The sequence below is a fragment of the Acartia tonsa genome, chromosome 15, assembly GCF_053477335.1.
Source record: "Acartia tonsa isolate MP-2025a chromosome 15, ASM5347733v1, whole genome shotgun sequence".
NCBI lineage: Eukaryota > Metazoa > Arthropoda > Copepoda > Calanoida > Acartiidae > Acartia > Acartia tonsa.
The window spans coordinates 19,022,585-19,045,084 of NC_137274.1; the positions used below are offsets into that span (position 1 = coordinate 19,022,585).

Below are 22,500 nucleotides of genomic sequence, written 5' to 3' on the forward strand. Positions count from 1 at the left end.
CCAAAAAATCCAAAAAAAAACCAAAGAAAAGTCCAAAAAAGGACAAGAATACCCTAATAATAATCATATCGTGTACTTAAGTGAACAAGGTGTAATGGTTGGTTTCGATTCCTACGGAATCTGATTTTTATTTTTGAGAATGGATATAAAAAATCCTAAGAATAGGTCATATGCGATTCCTACGGAATCTGATTTTGGTATTTTGATAATGGGAGTGTGTCCCTAAATATGTATGGTTCGATTCCTCCGGAATCTGATTTTTGTGTTTTGAGAACTGGTCACAGCATGGCTGTGAATGGGGCAACAAAATGGGAGAGGAAGAGGGGGGGGGGGAGGGGGTTTTAAGGGAAGGCGAAAACGTATCATTAATCCATTGATTCCACCCCTTTTTGAAGGTAAAAGGGTGAAAGTGGGTCATGTTAAAAAAGACTGTGGCGTGCTATTGCGCGCGTAATTTGGTTATAGCTTTGCTTTAGTGAGGTTTAAATCTTACTATTGTTTAGACACGAAATGTTCGGAGAGGAAGAATACCAACAAATGTGGCAGCCGCTACGCAATAGATTGACAATAACATATGAACGACTTCTCAATATAGTTAATGGTGACAATGTCAGTGACGAAGTACGTCGTGAGGTAGCCCGTCTTCTATACCAACAGGGTTATTTAGAAACCGAGTTGGCCCTCACACTATACAACCCAAACAAGGACATGGAGTTTCATGAAGCTAAATTGGGTGAAATTGCTGAGCGGATAACTGCTCAAGAGGGGGCCTGTCTCCAGCTATAGTTCCAGAAGTTGGCCATTTCCGGTTTGAACCAGTTACGGTCAAGTTCTCTACGACTTTATATACAAGATATCCGCAAAAATATCCGCAAAAACACCCGCGGAAATGTCCACATGATGTTCACAAAAATCAACAAAAATCAACAATGAATCAACAGAAAAAAACTGCAAAAAGTTACTGATATGGCTATTGAAATATAAAATTGTTTTTGAAGAATAATACAGTTTAGTTTTATCCAAAAAAGTAAAAGTATTAAAATATCATAAATTATCATAAATTCATTGATTTGTTTAATAAATCCTAGATATCTTGCTATGAACTTTTATTTTTTATGAAGGATGTATAGAGTAATAGGATGTCTGTTAATATTTCGCTATGGATTAATTTTCATTAGCATAAAAAAAAGTGAAGTGAGAAACTGGTTAAAATAAGGGAGATGGGTCAGGGAATTCAACAGGTTAGGGGGAGGAGGGGGGGAAAAAACTAGAAGGGGAGTGGTGGGTGGTTTGTGCGCGGCCGTGACTTCCAGCTAGACAGACGGAGCGGCGCCTATCGTTTGGTATATACTGGGGGGGAGAAAAATAGGGGGAGGGGGGAAGAGTGGTTTTCCGGTAAAGCACGGCAGAATAAAGCAAAAGAATAAAGCAAAAGAGGGGGCGGGGGGGAGACAATTGGTTGTAAAGCATAGGGGGAATACGCGGGAAATCGGAAGTAGGGAAAGTTATTTATTAATTAATAAGTTAAATTAAGATTGAATAATGTATGGTATTAAGACACAAGGGGGGTATAAATATGGGGGTGGGTAGGGTCAAAGTTCAATTGTCTCAGAAATGTCAGATCAAGAAGAGGAAGTTGGACAAGGCCAAGGTGCTTTACCGGATGGGGCGCCGGAAGTTCCGGAGGAGGCTGGAGGAGAAGAAGATGTTCCCCTCCAAGACCAGGTGCAGGAGCTCATCGCCATGTTGAACTCAAGCGATGAAATCGATGATCCTGCACCCGTGCACGGCGTCCAGCAGCTGCTGAACCTCGCGGCAGTGCCTGATCTACTCCCATTTCCGGGGGTAGACAGGCGCTGTCTGGACCTCTGGTTTATGGTCAAGAGGAGGTTAATGGGCGTCGTGTACGAGGGCGACAGACTTATGTGGAGGAGATTCCGCCAAGATGCCATCGATGAGGAGATCCTCCGCATGATGTACTCCAACTATGGGTTAGTCGTGAGGCTAATTTCAGTAATGCCCACGTACGCCCGCTCCTTCCAGGCCAACATGGATTCCATCGCCACCATGGACCGCTTGGTCACCGTCCAGCAGGACCTTGTGGAGGAGCTCCTCCAACAGGAACCCGACGACGTCGATGACTCCAGCGACTACGACGAGTAGATGGCTATGCCCACTACATGAGCTTAACCAGTCCAGTCAGCGATAGTCATATATTAAACAAAATTTTCGATATCTAAATTTGAATAAATAAATATATTTTTGGTCAAAATTATGAAAAAACTTTGTTATTTTTTTATTAGATAAAATAGAGGTAGAGGTTGCGCGATTCGTTAGTTGCTTGATAAAAAATATATAATATAATAGAAGAAGTCAAAGTCAAAATATAAAATGTAAAATGAATAAAGTGGATAAGAAACAAACTATGCTAAAGCTACTCTATACATAGGTATGTATGTCGGTTCCTACGGAACCTACTCGTTGAGATTTGAGGTTAAAGAAATGCTGTTTTATTATTTTTTTGGTATAGAAATTAAGTGCTTACAAAAAGTCGAGGGCTAAAGATACGAATAGAAACTTAGTTAGAACAAAAAATTGTTAAATAGAGGAAGAGAAAAAATAAAGTATTTGCTTTTTTTTTAAGAAAGTAAGTAATAAGTAAGTAAAATATCTTTCTTGAGAATAATTTTATTATCAATCAGTTTAATTTCAAAAATAAAATATTTGCTTTTTTAAAATATTTGCTTTTTTAAAACTCAATCTTGTTTAGGTAATAAGTAAAACATTTTTTCTTAAAAATATTTTTATTATCAATTAGTTTAATTTCAAGTGGAAGGTTGTTGAATATAGTTGGGAAAGAGTTAAGAGGGGCGTGCAGGAGAAAGTTTCTATTGGTGCCCGGTTCGTAAGCAAAGTTGTTCCTGTTCCTAGTGCCATACGTATGTCTGTCTTGAACAAAATTCCAGGTGTTTTCGAAAATTTTGGGAAAATTGCCTAATTTATAGGCGTGCATAAATTTACAAACATTGAATTCAATTAACAGGTTAAATGGAAGTATGCCATTAGATTTAAAGAATTCAGCTGTGTGAGCTCTGCTAGGTAAATTTTCGATTATTCTAATGGCTTGCTTCTGCAACTTAATGATTGGTGCTAACAGATACATAGGACAGGCAGTGAACAGGAGACAACAATATTCGATATTCGACTTAATATAAGAAGAATAGAGTAGCTTTAAGTGTTTCTTGTCCAACAAATGACGCATTACTTTCATACTATAAATTATTTTAGAGACTTTGCTATAGACTTTTTCAAGATGATAAGAAAACTTCATTTTCTCGTCCAATTGAATTCCCAAGTGTTTGATACTACCCTCATTGGTACCGCTCACAAGATCCAACTTAGTGATTTTTGACTCATCATTTTCGTTATGATTATTCATGTTTACATAGACTTCAAAGTTGGTCTTAGCGGCGAGCTCAGCGGGGGTGAGTATCTCACGGGGGGAGGAAAAGACCATACATTTGGTCTTGCGGGGGTGAATAAGAAGTTTATTGGCATTGTACCATTGGGTCAGTCTGGGGACAAGCTCCTTTGCAAGGTTGATCAATTGTATAATATTCTGCTTTTCAATGAAGCCCACTGCGTCATCAGCAAAGAGATTGATTAGGATCTCTTCACTGCATGAAACAAGGTCATTGATAAAAATCAAAAAAAGAATTGGTCCCAGGACTGACCCCTGAAGTACGCCAATGATAATGAATTCAATTGTGGAGGAGAAAAGGCCCTTAAAATATACACGCTGTTTCCTATTTGCATAATAACTACGGAACCAATCAAGTGCAACCCCCCTTATCCCTGAATTCTCCAGTTTGCTAAAAAGGATGTCCCTATTTATCATGTCGAAACACTTCCTTATGTCCAAAAATATGGCCATACAGGAAGTGTCTCGACTGAGTGCTTGGGTGATCAATGTGCTTAAGTTCAATACATTGTGAAAGGTTGAGATTCCTTTCATGAAGCCAAACTGGCGGTTGCTAAAAAAAGACCGATCTTCCAAGAACTTAACCAGCGTTTCACAGACATATTTTTCAATGGGCTTGGAAAAGTTGTCAATGAGTGAAATTCCTCGATGATTATCTGCCTCGCTGAGTGAACCTGATTTGTGAAGGACAACTATTTTGGAAGTTTTCATTTTTTCAGGAAAAGTGCCATTTTGAAGTGATAAATTATAAACATGTGTTAAGGGAGTGGCAATGGTATCAGCACAGCGAGACAGAACATACATCGAGACATCATTTATGTCTGTGGAACGCTTAGGTTTAATACTACGAATGATATTAATAACCTTGAAGGGGTACAATGGCTCAAAGAAGAGGGAATCTTGACATGGGGGTGGTAAATATTCAAAGAAATTTTTGGGGGTGGAAGGAATTTCAGGCCTTAGGGAAGACCCAATCTGACTAAAATAACGATTAAATTCATTAGCTATTTCTTGGTCATTTTCAATTTTGTTTGGGCCTACTTGAAGGTATGTGCACTCAGGGGAAGATTTACTAAACCCAATGACTTCCTTTAGGGTTTTCCAGAGTTTTTTCCCATCCCCGTTTGCATCTCTTATTTGTTGTCTGTAATATTCAATCTTTGCTCTTCTCACTTGCCTATTGTAATTATTCCTATAGACATTGTAAATACTTTCATTTTCAATTGTTTTGTCTTTTAAAAAGTTGCTGTACAAAATATCTCTATGCAATCTACAACGCAATAAAAAGTCTGACATGAAAGGCTGCTGAGGCTGGGTACGTTTGTTTTTTCGTTTTTTTCTAACTGGACACTTTTCATTATAAAGTCTCAAAAAGGTTGAAATAAAGTTATCATAAGCAATGTTTGTGTTGTCTTGGTTTAAAACGTGATTCCAGTTAGTGTGGTAGAGTGCATAGTTTAAGGCATCAAAGTTTTCATCATTCAATTCTCTTTTTTCAAAGAAATCTGGAGGTTTGGGTTTATTTACTCTGTCTATTCGGAATGAATTAATAATTGGCAAGTGATCGGAGATTTTTGAAGTTAAGACAAAGGAAGACATTAGGTTTTGAATAAAGTTACCTATCCCGAATAAATCAAGAAGGGTTGCAGTGGTTCTAGTTACTCTAGTAGCTCTGGTAACGGTATTTATGATACCGTTAAAGGAAAAAGACTCAATAATTCTCATGGAGTTGCTATTTATATTATTTATTTTGAAAAGATCAAAATTGAAATCTCCTACAATGAAGTATGGTATGCTTAAAGCTGCTATTCTATCAATCAGGTCCAAAAAAAGTTCAAAAAATTCTTCTATTTCAGCACTACTCTGATTGGGTGGCCGATAACAGTTTAGTAAGCAAAACTTTAGTCCATTGTGGGAAATTTTTAAGCAAATAGATTCAAGAATATTTTCTTTAAATGAAAATTTATCAAATAGTTTATCTACTTTATAATATTTGCTTACTAGAATACCCACCCCTCCCCCCCTACTTTTTGTGCGGAGTTTAACATGCCAATCGTAATTATTAATTCCATAGCAATCCATATTTACATCCTTATTCAGCCATAATTCTTGAAAACACAGAACATTTAAGTGGATATCATGTTGTCTAAAGAAGTCTACAGTGGAGACAATATCATTGTATTTAGAATGTAATGACTGACAATTAATACTAAAAATATTGAGAAGGTTTTCATTGAATGTTTTCAGTTTCTGTACGATACCTTGTTCACTTGAAAAAACGCAATTTATTCCGAATTCGTTCTCAAAATCGTTAAAGTAGTCGCCGTAAATCGGATTCATAAGATTTAGACCAATGTTATCGTTTAAGTTACCGTAATCCTGGTTAATCTGATCATTAGGGAGGTTTGTCATAGCAGAGCTGGTCCAGGAGCACCGCAGGAGGAATCGTCTTAACATCAAGTATGGACATCTGAAACACAGTAGATATTAGTGGACAAATAAAAATAGGTAATATACAATATATTATCGTTAAAGCGAAAAAAATTACCATATTTACTATGGTTATTCCGATAGCGTTTAGTTTATGTGTGTGTTGGGGGTGGCAACACATTTCAAGCTAGTTTAGTTCCCCCTACTCATTTTCATACAAGTTCCAAGTATTTTATATGCTAATCAGCAGAAAAATAAGAAAAATAGATTGAAATTAATATGCTATGTTGGCGTTCTAACAAGTTGGGTAATATTTAATATTAATATTATAATAATATAGAGTTTACGTGGATATAAACATTAAGTTTTTCGAAATAAATCACTTTGTAAATGAATTTAAAAATGATGATAATAATTTTGTTAAGTACCTTTTTTTCCGACGTATAAGATACTTAACCTCATGATGTGATTACCGCCTTTGTAGCTTTGCTTTGCTTAGCTTTGTTGGCGGTGTCTCTAGCTTTGGCCCTCGTGGCCACAGGATCAGAAGGTGCTGAGTCAACGACAGGGGCAACAGGTACAGAAGGTGCTGAGTCAACGACAGGGGCAACAGGTACGGAAGGTGCTGAGTCAACGACAGGTGTAGATGCGGCAGATGCGGCAGACGTGGCGGCAAGTGCGGCGGTGTGTGTGGCGGTAGGTACGGCAATAGATGCCGCAGGTACGGCGACAGACACGGCGGCAAGTGCGGCAGACGTGGCGGCAGATGCGGCGGCGGTCACGGCGGCAGGTGCGGCGGTGAGCGCGGCGGCAGGTGCGGCAGTGAAATCAGCTGTAGCGGCGGCTGCGGATGCGACGGCGGCAGGTACTGACTGTGTGGGCTGTGCGGCTGGTGCAACGGCTGTATGTGCGGCGGTTGCGACGGTTGCGGCAGAGTCTATGGGAGGGAACACAGCTAGGTCCCCAAGAGCTGGGGCAGGGGCAGACGTTAAATTATGTTGAATCGTGCTGGAAGGGTGGGCTGTGATCGTACTAAACTGTCTTGGGAAGTCATCCTCTGTTAAGTCAGCCTGATTAGAGAAGAATGTTTTCCTTTCCTCAGGCGCTAGCTTGTTGAAACAAAGGATAGGCGGTGCCTCTGACAGAAAAAAATCCTCGCTTCCAGGTATGGGTTGGGCCATTTCCTTCAGGTCTTTGCCAAACGGGTTAAGGCAGCGTATCCAGCGGCTGCCGTTCTTGAGCTGAAATTGGACATGTTGGCCAGCGACTTTGGCCCTCGAAATCTGGTTTGTGGCATACACAAAGGTCATGGTCTTCCTGTTGAGGTCGGACATATCTTGCTTCGCCTGGACTAACCTATTGGGGAAGAACGGGACCGGTGACGCGTTGTTCCTGGGATTGAACCTCTTGATCTCGGCGTTGTAACGGTCAAGCACAGCCTTCTTATTGTTCATCCACGCGTCGAGGTAGGATCTAGACATAAAACGAAAAATAAAAACGGGGATCTGGCCCTTTGTATATGGGAGCATATGGGCACGCTCGACGATATCACAAAAATGTGAGGGAATATATTCTAATTCTCCACGTTTAAGAGCGGCTTCAAGGGTGGGCCTTATAATGTTTCTAAATATGATAAACTCTGTAATATTTTCACGGCTCCACGGCTGCTGAAAATTCACTATTCTACAACTCCAATCGCGGCACCTTTGCTCTCTTATCGAGTTTTGTAGAAGTTGAAATTTGACGAAATTTTCTCTCGACGATTCAATAGAGTTTAAATAGTCTTTTTGTTGTGTAATCGTGGTCCTAATCGCTTTTTGTTCACTTGCAACAGATTTAGCATCTACGAAATTTTCTATACCTTCGATAGATTGAATTTTAACATTTAAATCTGAGACTCTCAATTTAATATCGTTTATTTCGGTTTTATGACTGGCAAAAGTACTATGAATAAGCTCATCCCTTACCTTAGCTATATTCGCATCGTATTCTTTAAACTTAACATCCAAAGCAGCGTCCAAATTTGTTTTAAACTTTGACCAATATTCTGGGTTGTCACACGTACTACAGGCCATGATGAAGTGAAGATGGCGGAACCGAGGGTGCTGAGTGAGTGTGGGTCAGCTGACCAATGGTGGGACGCGAAAAAATGTTAGCCAATGGGAGAGCTTATTTGTCGGGAGTACTTTGCGCCGGTAAAAATGTTGCCAGACCGATAAATTATCATAAAATTATCAAAAAAAAATTTGAGAGTGTTTTCACCAAAAATTGTTCATTAAGTTAAAGCGATTAGGTTACACATAAGTTAAAAAAAAACTTTTTAATTCATTAATGTTTTATTTTCACTTTTTTTGTGTTAACAATTGACCGATACGTTAACACATACACATTGCCAGGCCTAAATACGAGGTGCCCTCTGGCTACAGTGTCTTCCCTTTCCTCCAACTGCGGAGTGACCACGGGCAGTGGGGAGAGGGGAACTAGTTGAGAGAGAGGGGGAAGGTAGAACTGAGCTTAACACATGGGGTAGGGCGGGGGAGAGCTTGCTAAATGCGTGTGCTCAGCCCGACTCTCTGAATTAAACAGTTAGGGGCAAAGCAACTAGTAATATTTATAAATTGTCATAGAATTTGGACTTCCCTGGAAAAGCCAACAGCATCGCTCACCCAGAGTCAGCCAGCTGTTACTGTTGTTCTCCCATCAACCAGTGAAGAGCTAACAAGCAGTTTTTTATATTTTTTTTTACTTTTTTTTACATCCATATTTTGAGGCGAAAAAAAAACAATTTTGAAAGCAAACAACTTTTTGTAATGTAAATATACTTTTTTTTATCTTTGAAGAAAAATCAATGTAATGCATTTTATTTGTGTATTTTTTTATGTAAAATAAGGCATTATGTTATGCTAGTCTATTTTTTATTCATTCATATCTATTTTTTTCAGAATGGAATGTTCAGGTTTTCATACTGGCATACCAGTGGATCAGAGGTCCTGTGATTGCCAGGTAAAGAGAATACAGTTTACATATCCACATATATGAATATATATCATAGCTCTATATTTTGTACATATACACATTATAATATTTAATATATGTATGTTTATTGTTTATATTTATAGTTATTAAATTAGAAGCAAGTGTAGACAAATGTAAAATGTAAAAAATGTCAGAATCCTGGAATGGCAAAACTTTAGAAAAAAGGTAGGAATTGTGTTGAAACAACGTTGACAACATCAATAAAAGCAACGCTTAGATATGACATTATCATTTTAACTTAATTATCAGCTATCAACAGTGCATATTCAAAGCCATACAGAAACAAGGATGACAACATCCATAAAAGCGAAGCACTGAAATGGTAGGAGAAACGGACGTTAACAATTGTATAGTGTCAGAACTGAATAATCAGAAAAAAAAGTATAAGAGTCGAAGCAAAATTGTAAGTAAATTTGGTGAAAAACTGCTTGATACAGGATAATGTTTATGGACATTCTTACATCTTTAGGGCTTTGTTATAGAGTTGCTTCGCTTAAAATATTGTTCTTTGTTGTCCCAGGAATCAATATACCAAAAATCAGATCAAACGGATAATTAGATTACATAAAAATTTGTTTTTAAAAAAGTAGAAAAATCAACATGTTTAAAATGGACGTAAAACATTCTTGTAATGATTATAGAATTGCTGCGCTTTCTAAATCGTACCTAACTACTACAGGAATCACCATGCAAAGTTTGAAATCGATAGGACAATTCTAACATGCCTAAAATAACGAATAAAAGCTAACTATCTCGGACAGACGGACGGACGGACGTACGGACGGACAGACCGACCCTAATTATCAAAAGCTTCGCTTTTAAAAATTATTCTGAGCCCTTCCTCCCTCCGATTTTTCTATACCATTTTCTATGTGTTAAAGAAAGAGACTTAAAAGTTGTTGAGCCAACGAATAAGAAAATGGTATTATAAAACTGAGAAATTTGATAATAGCAAGGATGAGAAGATATCATTTTCCAGTATGGCTTTGAAACCGGTTAATATCTGCTTTATTAGAACCAGTTTATAGCCATACTATCCGCATAATGTCCGTGGATAGCTGTCTATAATACTATGCTATATAAATGTGATAATAGCTCAAGGATGTAGCAAATGTAGCAAAGCACAACAAAATAAAGGACGGACATGCGTACATACTTACAGTCCCCAATGTCCAATAAGATGCTGTTATAATACTTTGGGTACCTCAGAAATTAAAAGTCCTCAATGTCTAATAAGATGCTGTTATAATACTTTGGGTACCACGGAAATTTACAGTCCCTAATGTCTAATAAGACATACAGATAACATGATCCAAAGCAGATGTTTAGTGATCATACAACAACAAAAAAGTTATATTTTCTGTAGCAATATACAATTGCAATTGCTTATTAGACAAAGTGATTTAAAGCCAGAGAGAGAGAGAGAGAGAGAGAGGGGACAATAGGCTGTTTGTTACACTAGTCCCCAAAGTTATAGGATATTGCTTTTTTTGACATTGTTAGAGCTTCCCTGAAAAAAATAACCCTTTTAGACTAGCAATTTCTATTTCACTTTTTGTACAATATATTACAATGTTATAAGCGAAGCTTCTCTATAATCAGGTCAGAAATATATAAGAATGACATCAAATATCCAGGAATCAGTTCTGACAATCTATAAGTGTTAATGTTTGTATGTCCTATCATTTCAGTGCTTCGCTTTTATGGATGTTTTCATCCTTGTTTCTCCTTTTTTCACAATATTCCAAAAATCAAAATTTTATAACCCTACATAGCTCAACAACAAAAAAGGGAAAGGGGTAGTGAAAAATTACAAAAAATGGGAAAATTTTTCAAGTACGCTGATTTTCTAAAATGTTAAACCGATATTTGCAGAGTTATCAGTGGTTCGGAGTTACGGAAAAAAAAAGAGGGGAGAAAGAGAGAGAGAGAGAGAGAGAGAGAGAGAAAGAGAAAGAGAGGGATTTCTTCATGTCTACAATTAAGAAGTGCAGCTACTCTATAAATAAAGAATGTCCGTACATAATACAATTGTTTTGTTCCTTCAAATACTTTTAAATTAATATTCCTCTCTTTCTTTTTCTAAAATTAGTGGCTACGCCCCCTAGAAGCCTCTAGAGGCATTTAAGATAATAAAAGGAAAACCTAACCTCCCCCCCCCCCATTATAAATTTGAGTTAAATGAAGAAAAATTTAAAATATTTTTTGGGGGGGGAGGGATAATTTATTACTGGGGCGGTGGAGATACCCTTCCACAAAATACTTTTAAACCTCTCCAGGACCTATAAGAAGGAGAACCATATCGGTTCAGCCGTTAGCGAGATCCTTTGCTACATAAAAGCTTTCTACTTTATATAATAGGATTAACAAACTTTACTGCTTCGCTACTTATCAACATAATTTTTTATTGTCCTTGTTTTGTAAACGTTAGTCCTTAAAATACAAAATTTTTAGATTAAACTAGGTCACATGCCTCTGTTACACACACACACACGCACACACACACACACATGCACATATTTATATCCATAAGGAGGAGTAAATGGAATGGCTAAAATATATTCAGAGATAAAGTAATTACTAAAGGAACTGAGAATAATTAACTGGTAACTTTTAAAAAATTAATTGTACATCCTATTGTATAAAGAAATAAGCTTTTTTTGTCTGTAGCAAAGGCTCTGGCTATTATCTGAACCCAAATGGTTCTCCATTACAGTGAAGCTTCTTATGGGTCTTGAGATGGTTTTAGGCTATTTGTTTTTATGAATAAGGCTATTTTTTTCAAGATCTTTTGATTTAAGATAAAAACTTTTTTATCAAATGGATGCTGCACTTAATTAATTATTAATTAATATTGTGTTTATTAAATTGCATTAAAACATTGTTAAAATAAACATACATATATTAATTATAGTAAAACATGCATTCTTAAAATATTTAATTGTAAAACCATTTACTTATCATTATTTTCCTGGTAAGACTATTGCCAAGAGAAAAAACAAATATGTGAAAAATGTTATGCTAACGGAAAAAATACCCCTCTCTCAAAAGGCTCTGTCACACACACACAAACACACACACACTTATGTATAGACTCAGGGGAAGGTGATATTTTTAAGCCGGGTGGAATGGTCCATTGTTAAAAGGCTCCGGAATGACACACACATCTATAATACAAAGTAGAACGATGTCTGTCTGTCCGTCTGTCCGTCTGTCCGTCTGTCTGTCCGTCTGAAGCTTAAGATCTCAGTAACCACTGAACCGATTGGGCTCTACTCTTCAGGGAATATACCTACTGGTCCTGTGATGGTTTTAAGCTATTTTCTTGGGGGGTGGGACACCCCCAACCCCCCCAAAAAATGAAAATACCCCCCCCCAAAAAAAAAATTTTTTTTTTACTTTTTCTTTTTAAATCTAAAATACGAAAAATTAAGTTGATCAAACCTCTTGGAGCAAAGCCCCTAGAGGCTAGGGGCGAAGCCGCTAGTGTATGTATATAGAAATACATGTATATACATAAGGAGCAGCAAATAGAATGGGTAAGCCCAAAGGGGGATTTTAACTTGATAGAATTGCCCCTCATCTCAGGGGAAGGTGGCATAAGGATGGAATAGTCCATTGTTAACTTTAAAACTTACATTTTAACGTTCCTTCGCCCCTATTCGTTAGAAAAGAATGGGGAAGGTCAGGAAAATAGTCTAAAAGAAGGTGTATTAACTTTTTTGCTTTTTATTTAAGATATCTAGCCGGTGCTTTTAGTAAGTAGTAGATGTAAAATTTTTCATAGAATTCAGATATGCAATTGGTTTTTTTTAGTAATTTAAGTTTTTTAAAAAAATAATTAAGTCTGTTTTAAGGTATTAAAACGCAACAAAATAAAAGTAGAAAGGGGCCAGTATGAACAAAAATAGTAAGATCTTTAATTTGACACCTTACTTTTAAAATTCTGTTGAGTAATTATTGAAAAAATCTATTTTTTAACCTCAGTTTAATATTTTTACAGTATAGTAAAATGTTACAAGCGAAGCATCTCTATATTCAGGTCCTAAAAATGTAAGTATGTCCTTAAACAGCATCCTGTATTTAAGCAGTTTTGCAACAAATTTACTTAAAATGTTGTTTAAACTTAAATATTTATATTTAGGAATCAGTTAAGATAAAAAAAAACATCAAAAAAATGCCATTTTCAAAGATAAATAGATAGAAAGAATTGATTTAAATATTAAATGGATGTTGCACCAGATTTTAATGTACTCTAACAAAATGATGCACTTGGCTAAAATATGGTTACCCCATCCACCCTCTTTAACCTATACCATCCTCTCCTACTAGATGAATAAACTGACCAATAAATGGGGTCCATATTAGCCATCTAAATTGTCGACAAATTTTCCCTTGTTAATATATACACATATATCCTAAATCTAATGTAGAAAGATATATTTTCAGTCAAAGAAAAAATTTAAAATAGTAAATAGCATTAAACCTACCCATTTGAACCGTTTAAAAGATCTTGTTAAACAAACTTTATTTTATCATTATTTTGTGTATGGTAGGTGAAATATTATAATGAAAGAAAAATCGATATAAACCTTTCCCAGGACACACACATACAGATATTTTGTTACTTTAATTATAAGGATATTCTTGTTATTGCTTCACTACTTATGGATGTAATTGTCCTTGCTATAAGGTATATCAAGGGATAAGAGAATGGCCGATGAATTGATGTTATAAAACATTTTATTGACTTATAATTAAGTTTTCTAAAATTCGTAGCACAGACAGATACAAATTCTACTACTTTATAACATACTATTTGCTTCGCCCCTAACCTCTAGGGCTGGACAGTGGAAGTATGCAAAATAGTCTAAAACCATATAAAGACATTTATATAGATTCCCTAAAAATTTATTCTTATTTATCATATTTAGTATTGGTCATTATTGTAAAAGTTATTAGGAAAAAAGTCAAAGAAAACTAACAAACACAACACTCCCTCAGATTCTGTGGACGGCATCAACAATTGTCAAAACTCTAACCCTTTTATCAACAGTACTCATCAAAGTAAACGCGGACGCTCCCCCCTTCTTCTTATTATTATATAGTTATATTATTAGTTTTAAGTTAAGATTAGAATGCAATTTGACTCCTCTTTTAACATAAGATTTGTTAACTGTCGTGGTCTAGGGCTCCTCTCAAGTAACAGCAAAAGGCATAGACTAAATAGGATTTCACACAAAATCAAAGAACTGGAATACTCCAATAATGGCATACCTTCCTTATATGCTCTCTTAGAAACAAAATTAAAACCTAGCAAAAATACCCCAAATCTCCCAAATAATTGTAGTTACATCGGGGAAACGTCAGGAGGAAAAGGAGGGATACTATTATATTCTCATAATAGCTTAGAAACTGAAAATTTTAAAGTAATTTCATCAAAACATGCATGTTACATTAGACTGAAGATAAAAGAAAAATATATTGAGAACATTATAGTGTATCTCCCATGCGACATATTGGAGTGTTTTACTGTTCTTTCTGAAATCGAAAAATTCATTGTAAACAATAATATAAGCAATTTTTGCATATATGGTGATTTCAATATATCATTTGATTCACCTCACCATTCTTGTAAAGCTAAGCGGTTACAAAAATTTCTAAGCAAATTTAACTTGTTTGATCTAGCAGACAAATTAGGCAGTAATCATGCATATACTTGGTCCACTATTCGAAATAAAAAATTACATACTAGCAATATAGATCATTTTTTTGTCAATTTCGATGGTTTTACTTCCATAAGATTTGAGCACAATAGCTTTAGTGACCACATGCATGCGACAGTTAGCTTTAAAAAACCATACATATATGCATCTCCTAAATGGAAAAATTATTTATTTCGAAATAAGGACTTTACCTCTATGCTAGAAAAAAAAAGCTACTGAATTTTTGTTTGATTACGCAGATCCCGGCATTTTATTAAAGTCTAAAGAATTTTATGTTCAAAACCCAACTTGCTTAGATAATGAAATGTCATTTAATAGCCTCGAGTATAAAGATACAACTGCTTTTTTTAAACTTCTGAAGCATCTTAAAAATGAACATGATCGTTTTTTCTCTAAATATAAACTGAAAAATTTTCATAAAACACAAGAATTTAACAAGCAAGTTAACATGTTGTATGAAAATTTAAGTAGATATAATTCCAGAGATACATTAAATCAAATCCAAAATCTAGTAAAAACCCAATAAGATTATTTCAAAGGTCTAGTTTTTACACAAGCAGAATTTAAATATATGCAAAGATTAAAAGTTGATGGGGCAAACAATAGCTATACATTTAAACATATACCAAATCTTAAGAAGCAGAATTACAAATTAAAAATTGATGGTAATACAGTAACATGTCCCCATAAACTAGCAAATATATTTGCAGAAAATCATGCCAAAATTGTGTCCCCTGAAAACATCCCCCCCTCTGAATTAAAGGGTTTACTAGAGGACTATGATTTGACATTAGATGAAATATTTCCGCAAATTAAAAGTCTTACTTCTCCTTATTCTACATCTATTGAGTTTAAGAATATAATTAAGTCTATGAAAAACTGTTCTGCCCCAGGAATTACTTCAGAAACAAAAATTCTATTTGAGTTCTTAATTAATATTTTTCCAAATTTTATAACAAGAGCTTTGAATAACTTATACAGCATGACCCCCGAAAAAGTATTTTTAAGCATCTGCAGCCCATATTTCTCAATGAATTATCAAAAACTGTATATGTTCTTGTTCTCTGTAGATTTCCACATAAGTAGATTTAAAAATATTTTTTTTACATCAATTAACAGCTGAGATTTTTGGAGCCAAAGTTTTGAAAAAGTGGCTGAGGAAAAAGTAACTTTTCAGGAAAAATGATTTTTTAAAGTGAAATGACGTGTTTTCCTCATAATTTCAATACTTTTTATAAAACTTATATAAAGATTTTTCCAAGAAATTTATTTCATGCTGAAAGCACTTTTTTCACTTGCTCTAAAAGGCATTTTTTGATTAGTGTAAATTGCAAAAACACCCTTACAGAAAGAAATCCTATAAAAAATAGTAGCAAATTGAAAGTTTACATAAACAGAAATCAAACACTTTTTATTTTATCAAAATAAGTTAAAAAACCAAAAAGTTACAGCTACAAACTTTTATTAAACATTTAATAATTTAAATGATTTTTATGTTTCTTAGATTAATTGGATAAGTGGGCGTGAATTTATTGGTAAAGGTTGCGCTAATCCTTTCGGTAATGAGCATAAATTGGGGAGGGGTTTATTTAAGGTCATATTAATAAGTGGGAGATATTATAAGATTTGAGGGAAAATGGTTATAAGAAAAATGTATTCAGTAAAATTTGAAAAGTAGTTTTTTATATGTAAAAGTAACGTTTTTTAATGCAATAAAAAATGTATCAATTGTAAACTTGCTCTTCTTTCTTATTTGTTTTTTAACTGGTTGATAAAAAGTATTATACTAATAAAAAACTAAGAAATATTTAGCAATATCCAGTTTCTCAAGCACTTTTTCCAAACTTTGGCTTTAAAAATCTCGGCTGTTAATTGATGTAAAAAAAACATTTTGATATCCTTTGATGTAGAAAATTATAGAGAACAAGTACATATGAATCTTTTAATATTTTATTGGGAAATATAGGCTGCAGATGCTTAAAAATACTTTTTCGAGGGTCATGCTGTACAATATCGACATTGATCAAAGCCCCTTTAAATTCATAAAAGATAGAAATATAATTTTCATTGCCAAGAAAAATAGTGACCTTTTGTCACCTGACGACTATCGTGGCATAGCGTTATTGGAAACTGTGTATAAAATTCTGTCTAAGGCACTGAATAAAAAACTTAATGTCCATCTTCATAAAATTATTCATAGTCAACAATTTGGCTTTGTTCCTAACAGAACAATGTCCAATGCATCAATTAACATTACAGCCGCCATAAACCACATTGTTAAAAAGAAGGTCAATGCTCAAATCATTGCACTTGATTGGTCACGTGCCTTTGACACAATTTTACCCTCAGTTATTGACTCAATCTTATTGCATATATTTCCCAACGGTAGTTTTGCAAAAACGTTTAATCAACTTACAAATAACGGTAGATTTAGAGTAGCTATAAAAGGAACATTCTCCAAATTCTACAAGTTAAAAAGGGGGTCGGCTCAAGGTGACCCACCCAGTGGAAGTAAATTTATAATTACAAACCATATATTTATAAGATGCTTAATCAGCAAAAAATTAAAGCATATTTTCTATAAGATTGGAAAGAAACATACCAAACCTAAAAGTTTTGCTGATGATTCTATTTTAATTTCTCAATTGAAGACAAATAAGGATGTTAATGATTTAAAACAGTTATTGCACAAACTTGAGAAAGGTATCGGGCTTCATATAAACTTTAGTAAGACAAAAATTTTAACCCATGGCACCTTCCCCCCCGATCTTGCTTCTATAGGGAAAATTGTCGACAAACTTAAACATCTTGGAATTTACCTCTCCTTTAATCAAAATTTAGCAAGAATTCATACTTATGATGAATTATGTAGTAAACTTGAAAAAAAAGCAAAGTCAATTCCTCTAAAAAGCAGTTATAATTTGATTAAAAGACGCAATCTTTGTAGCCATTTATTATCAGCCTGTGCTTATCATGTATACAGAATTTATCCCCCTGACGAGAAATATTGTAAATCAATTTGGAAAATTATTTCAAAGTTTTTATGGTCTAGTAGAAATCCTGATGGAAAAATATCATACAGATATAAAATTTCACAAAATCGTATAGAACAAGATTTCACTCAGGGTGGTTTGAACTTTCTAAAACCTGACACCCAAGCATTTTCAATATGGTTAAATAGTTTTATGAATTGTCTAAGATTTTCTTCCCAACATAATGATACTACCATTAGCTTAATTTTAGAACATAAACATCTAAACATTCAAGCAATGTTACCTACATTTAGTTATAAAACAATAATTGAGCATCAAAATTTCTTTAAGAGTCTTTATCCATGTGCAGGTGGTAATTATTTTCATAAGCTAAGTGAGTTTTTTTATGATTTAGAACATGAACCATCCACGTTTTTCCATTCCCCCATTATTTCATCCAATTTTGCTAATATTTCAACACCTTTTAACCCATTAATGACAATAGGGTCTTAAACAACGCACAAATTCAAACCTATACTATCACTCTATTTTTTTATGCTGTCCTTTTTAAATGTTTGTAAATAACTGAATAGAGCTTCAAGTTTTGTCCTCTACATTGCTTGGCCTCTTACTTCATTCGATGACCAGATGAAATCATATTTTCATGGCAGAAGTGGAAAAAATAGGAAAAAATTTCCACACCAGGCCTAACTTTTTTCTTTTAAAGAATTAAAACATACTTATTTATAATTAATTATAGCATTTGTTATATATTTTTAGTTTCTGCTAAGTTTTCTTTAATTTTAGTTAGTTTACTTACTTTTTTTTGATAAATTGTTGTGCGTCGTATTCGACGCATTCGGACTAATCATTTTAGCCATTGCGTCCTTTTTGACCTTATAGGACTAATCATTTTAGGATTTTACTGTATAATCTCCTATAATCTACTAGTTGCTACGCCCCTAACCTCTAGGACGTGTGGGGGATGTCAGGAAATTAGCTTAAAACCATCCCAAGGTATTTATAAAGCTTCCCTGATAAGTAAAACCAATTCAGACCTTCAATTTCTGTAATCTTTGGCTTGAGCCAAAAAACCTTACTACTTTATAGTATGGAATACAATACAAGCAGCAGCTACGCCCCTAGAGGCATCTAGGGCCCCTTAGATTGCAGGGGGAGTCAAATCCCCTCTTTTAATTACAATTTTTTAAAGAAAAAGTTTTTTTTTTAATTTTGGGTTTTTTTTATTTTCTAGGGATGATTTCTCTTCAGGGATGGTGGTGGTACCCTCCTTCAAAATAGTTATAAACCTTACCAGGACCTAGTAGAAGCTACCATGTAACGGAGCACCATATAGGTTCAGTGGTTAGCAAGGTCCTTTGGTACACACACAAAGACACAAATAACATGTTACTTTATTTTAAGGATATAAAAGTAGTAGCGCAGATAATCTACAACTAGGGTCTGTCTGTACGTCCACCTGTCTGTATTTCCATAATTGCATCCAAATAAATAATAGCTACCTTACAACTAGGGAATGTATGTATGTCTGTCTATATATCCAAAATTACAGCCAATTAAAGACTGTAAATATGTTTATACTTCCGTAATTTTTATTGCAGCCTAGCTGTTAATATATTCATAAAAATAGCGCAAATACTCTACAATTATGGTCTGTCTGTACATCCGTCCGTCTGTATATATATAATTGCATCCAAATAATTAACAACTACGCTACAACTAAGAAATGTATTGGTTAGGGATCTAAAATAGTAAGTCAATGGGCGATAAATTGATGTACTTACTCAGGGATATTATACCATAAAATCTTTCTGTAGATTACATTTAGTGGTTGAAACATTTGGACACTTAATAAACCAACCAATCAAAATACAAATACAATTCCCCACAGTTGGTAAGACAACAAATAAGAAAAAGTTATTATAAAACTTTAAGGATTAACAGGGGCTGGGGGGGGGGGGTGAGGGGTTGTCATGTATTGGGTTGTTCAATATAATTGTCGACAAAATCATATTTCTTTGCTAAACATTGTAATAAAGTGAAAGGGTATCTATCTGTGTATCTGCTTAACTGATATGCTTCTTTTTTTACTTTGTATCTTCTCATAGGTCCTAGGAAGGTTTACAACTATTTTTGGGGAGGTTACCTCCACCCTCCAAAGAGAAATCGCCCCTTGAAAAAGACCCCCCAACACAAGAAAAAATAGAATTAACTTAATGAAATTAATTCTTTTTAAATAAAAAATATTGTTGTTGAATTCAATGACCTCTCCCCATCTCAAGTGCTCCTAAAGGCCTCTAGGGGCGTAGCCACTAGTACTAAATAATTATATTCTGAATTGTTTCATACAGACGAATGGACGTACAGACCGACACTGATTGTAGAGTATCTGTGTTATGTATCCTTTTAATAAAGTAACAGGATATACTTTCTACATGTGTCTGTGTGTTGTGTACCAAGGGATCTCACTAACCACTGAACCGATATGGTTCTCCTTTACATGGTAGCTTCTCATAGAACCTGGTAAGGCTTATAAATATTTTGGGGGAGAGTACCACCAACCTCCAAAGAGAAATCGCCACTTAAAAAAGACCCCCAACACAAGAAAAAATAGAATGAACTTAATGAAATTAATTTTTTTAAAATCTAAAATAAAAAATATTCTTGTAAAATTCAATGACCTCTCCCCATCCCAAGTGCCCCTAAAGGCCTCTAGGGGCGTAGCCACTAGTACCAAATAATTATATTCTGAATTGTTTTATACAGACGAATGGACGTACAGACAGACACTGATTGTAGAGTATCTGTGTTATGTATCCTTTTAATAAAGTAACAGGATCTAAATACATTCTACATACATGTGTCTGTGTGTACTAAGGGATCTCACTAACCACTGAACCGATATGGTTCTCCTTACATGGTAGCTTCTCATAGGACCTGGTAAGGTTTATAACTATTTTGGGGGAGAGTACCACAACCGCTCTAGGAGAAATCACCCCTAGAAAATAATAAACCCCTCTCATTATTTTTTAAAAATTTTTCTTTAAAAACTGTAATTGAAAGAGGGGGTTTGACTCCCCCCAAACCCAAGGGTCCCTGGATGCCTCTAGGGGCGAAGCCGCTGCTAGTATAGTGTTCCATACTATAAAGTAGTAAGGTTTTTGTCTGAAGCTAAAGATTATAGAAATTTCGGGTCTGAATTGGTTTTACTTATCAGGAAAGCTTTATAAATATCTTGGGATGGTTTTATGCTATTTTCCTGACATTCCCCACGCACCCTAGAGGTTAGGGGCGAAGCAACTAATAGATTATACAGTAAAAGCCTAAGATGATTAGTCCGATATGGTACATAATAGACGCATGGGAAAAATGATTAGTCCGAATGCGTCGGAAACGACGCAAAAAAAAAACTTCTTTGGTATGCCACAAATCAAAAAATCTAAAAATACAAATGTCTTACAATCCCTTAAGGAAGCTGTGTTTAAAATTTCAAGTGATTCTGACGACAGGGGGGAAGTTCGGCACTAATGGGTTAATAAACACGATGAAAATATATTACTTAAAACTAAGAAGCTAACCATTGCTTCCATATTTGAAACAAGAAAAATTGATGAAAAAGTATTGTTTTTGCCATGCATAAAATCTGATCTATCGAATATAATTAGAGATGTTTCTTTAATAAATAAATTGAGTAAACTAGTAGAGTCAACAAAAACAGCTTTTCCTAGAGATTGTGTGTTTAGCATGAAGAGAGCAAAGCAACTTTTGATTCCAATTGGAACAGTTTTTTTAAAGAACAAATCTGTATTTTCTCTCCATTTTAAACTAATTCATAGAAATAAAAACTCATGTGAGCTACCTGCACTAAAAACTAGAGTGAGTGATAAGTTATATATTCCAGACAAAGAAATGCTTTCTATGTCGTTAAAAAAAATATTTAGCATGCCAATTATTTTATATTATAAAAATTTTATCCTTGAACAAATGAACAGAACATTAAATAGTAAAAATAAACTATATAAATTTAAATTAACTGATTCAAATTTATGTTCAAAATGTAATATAATAAGTTCAACAGAACATGCCCTCTATTTCTGTGTGTTTCCTACCTATTTTATACATAAACTTGCATTATTTCTAGATTATGTTCTAAATGATAGTAAGCCAGAATTCATCTTTTTAAAAGAAAACTTTTACTTATACAATATGTTTTATGAAGGCTTTTCAAACGATTTTTATCTACAATTATCCCATTTAATTTTAGTTGCAAAAGATAGATCTTTAAAAATAAGCATAGAGGACGATTTCATTAAGTGGGATGACAACAATTTCTATGCACACTCTATTCTTTTATCTCAATTTACTTGTAAACTCCTTCATAATGCTGGCTTGAATAACAATATAATACAGGGTGCACCACATAAATCCGGACTTTTTCTTATTTTTAAACAAATTATAATAAAATCGTCAATTTTAAAGATTTTATTGAATTTTAAAAACTGGGAAGTAACCTAGGTATATGACTATTAGATTATATAATAAAATCGCCGCCAGCCTCAATCACCGCCTCTACCCGCCCCCTGAACCGCCCGCCAACCCTGGTCACCATGTCCCTGTTCAAGCAGGCGAAGTTCTCCATGATAGGAGCAATGAGAGAGGTCTTTTTGGTATGGGCGCGTCTATTGGTTCATGCTTTAATGGCGCTCCAGGACCAAAAGTCCATTGGATTAAGATCGGGGCAGCTGGGAGGCCACATCTCCTTAAAGAGTGAGTTACATCAGGATCAAAATTAACCAATCTTTAAAACTACTCTTTGACACGGCGGCTCTCATTT

The 22,500-nt window shown here is 34.7% G+C and overlaps 2 protein-coding genes across 2 annotated transcripts in view; one reads left to right on the plus strand and one right to left on the minus strand.

The window, feature by feature from the left end:
- LOC145307202 (uncharacterized) overlaps positions 1 to 22,500 on the plus strand; it is a 360,433-nt gene that overhangs the window by 87,467 nt on the left and 250,466 nt on the right. The gene's annotated exons all lie outside the window — the stretch shown is intronic.
- Positions 5,514 to 8,480, minus strand: LOC145307277 (uncharacterized). Its single transcript, XM_080149642.1, has 2 exons — positions 7,879 to 8,480; positions 5,514 to 7,384 (listed from the first exon to the last, which is right to left on the minus strand). The coding sequence occupies exon 2, from the start codon at positions 7,363 to 7,365 to the stop codon at positions 6,370 to 6,372; it is 996 nt and encodes a 331-aa protein (XP_080005768.1). The 5' UTR covers positions 7,366 to 7,384; positions 7,879 to 8,480; the 3' UTR covers positions 5,514 to 6,369.

Excerpts from the sequence above, each read along its gene's own strand:
- LOC145307277 (XM_080149642.1), bottom strand. The coding sequence starts at position 7,365 with ATGAACAATAAGAAGGCTGTGCTTGACCGTTACAACGCCGAGATCAAG.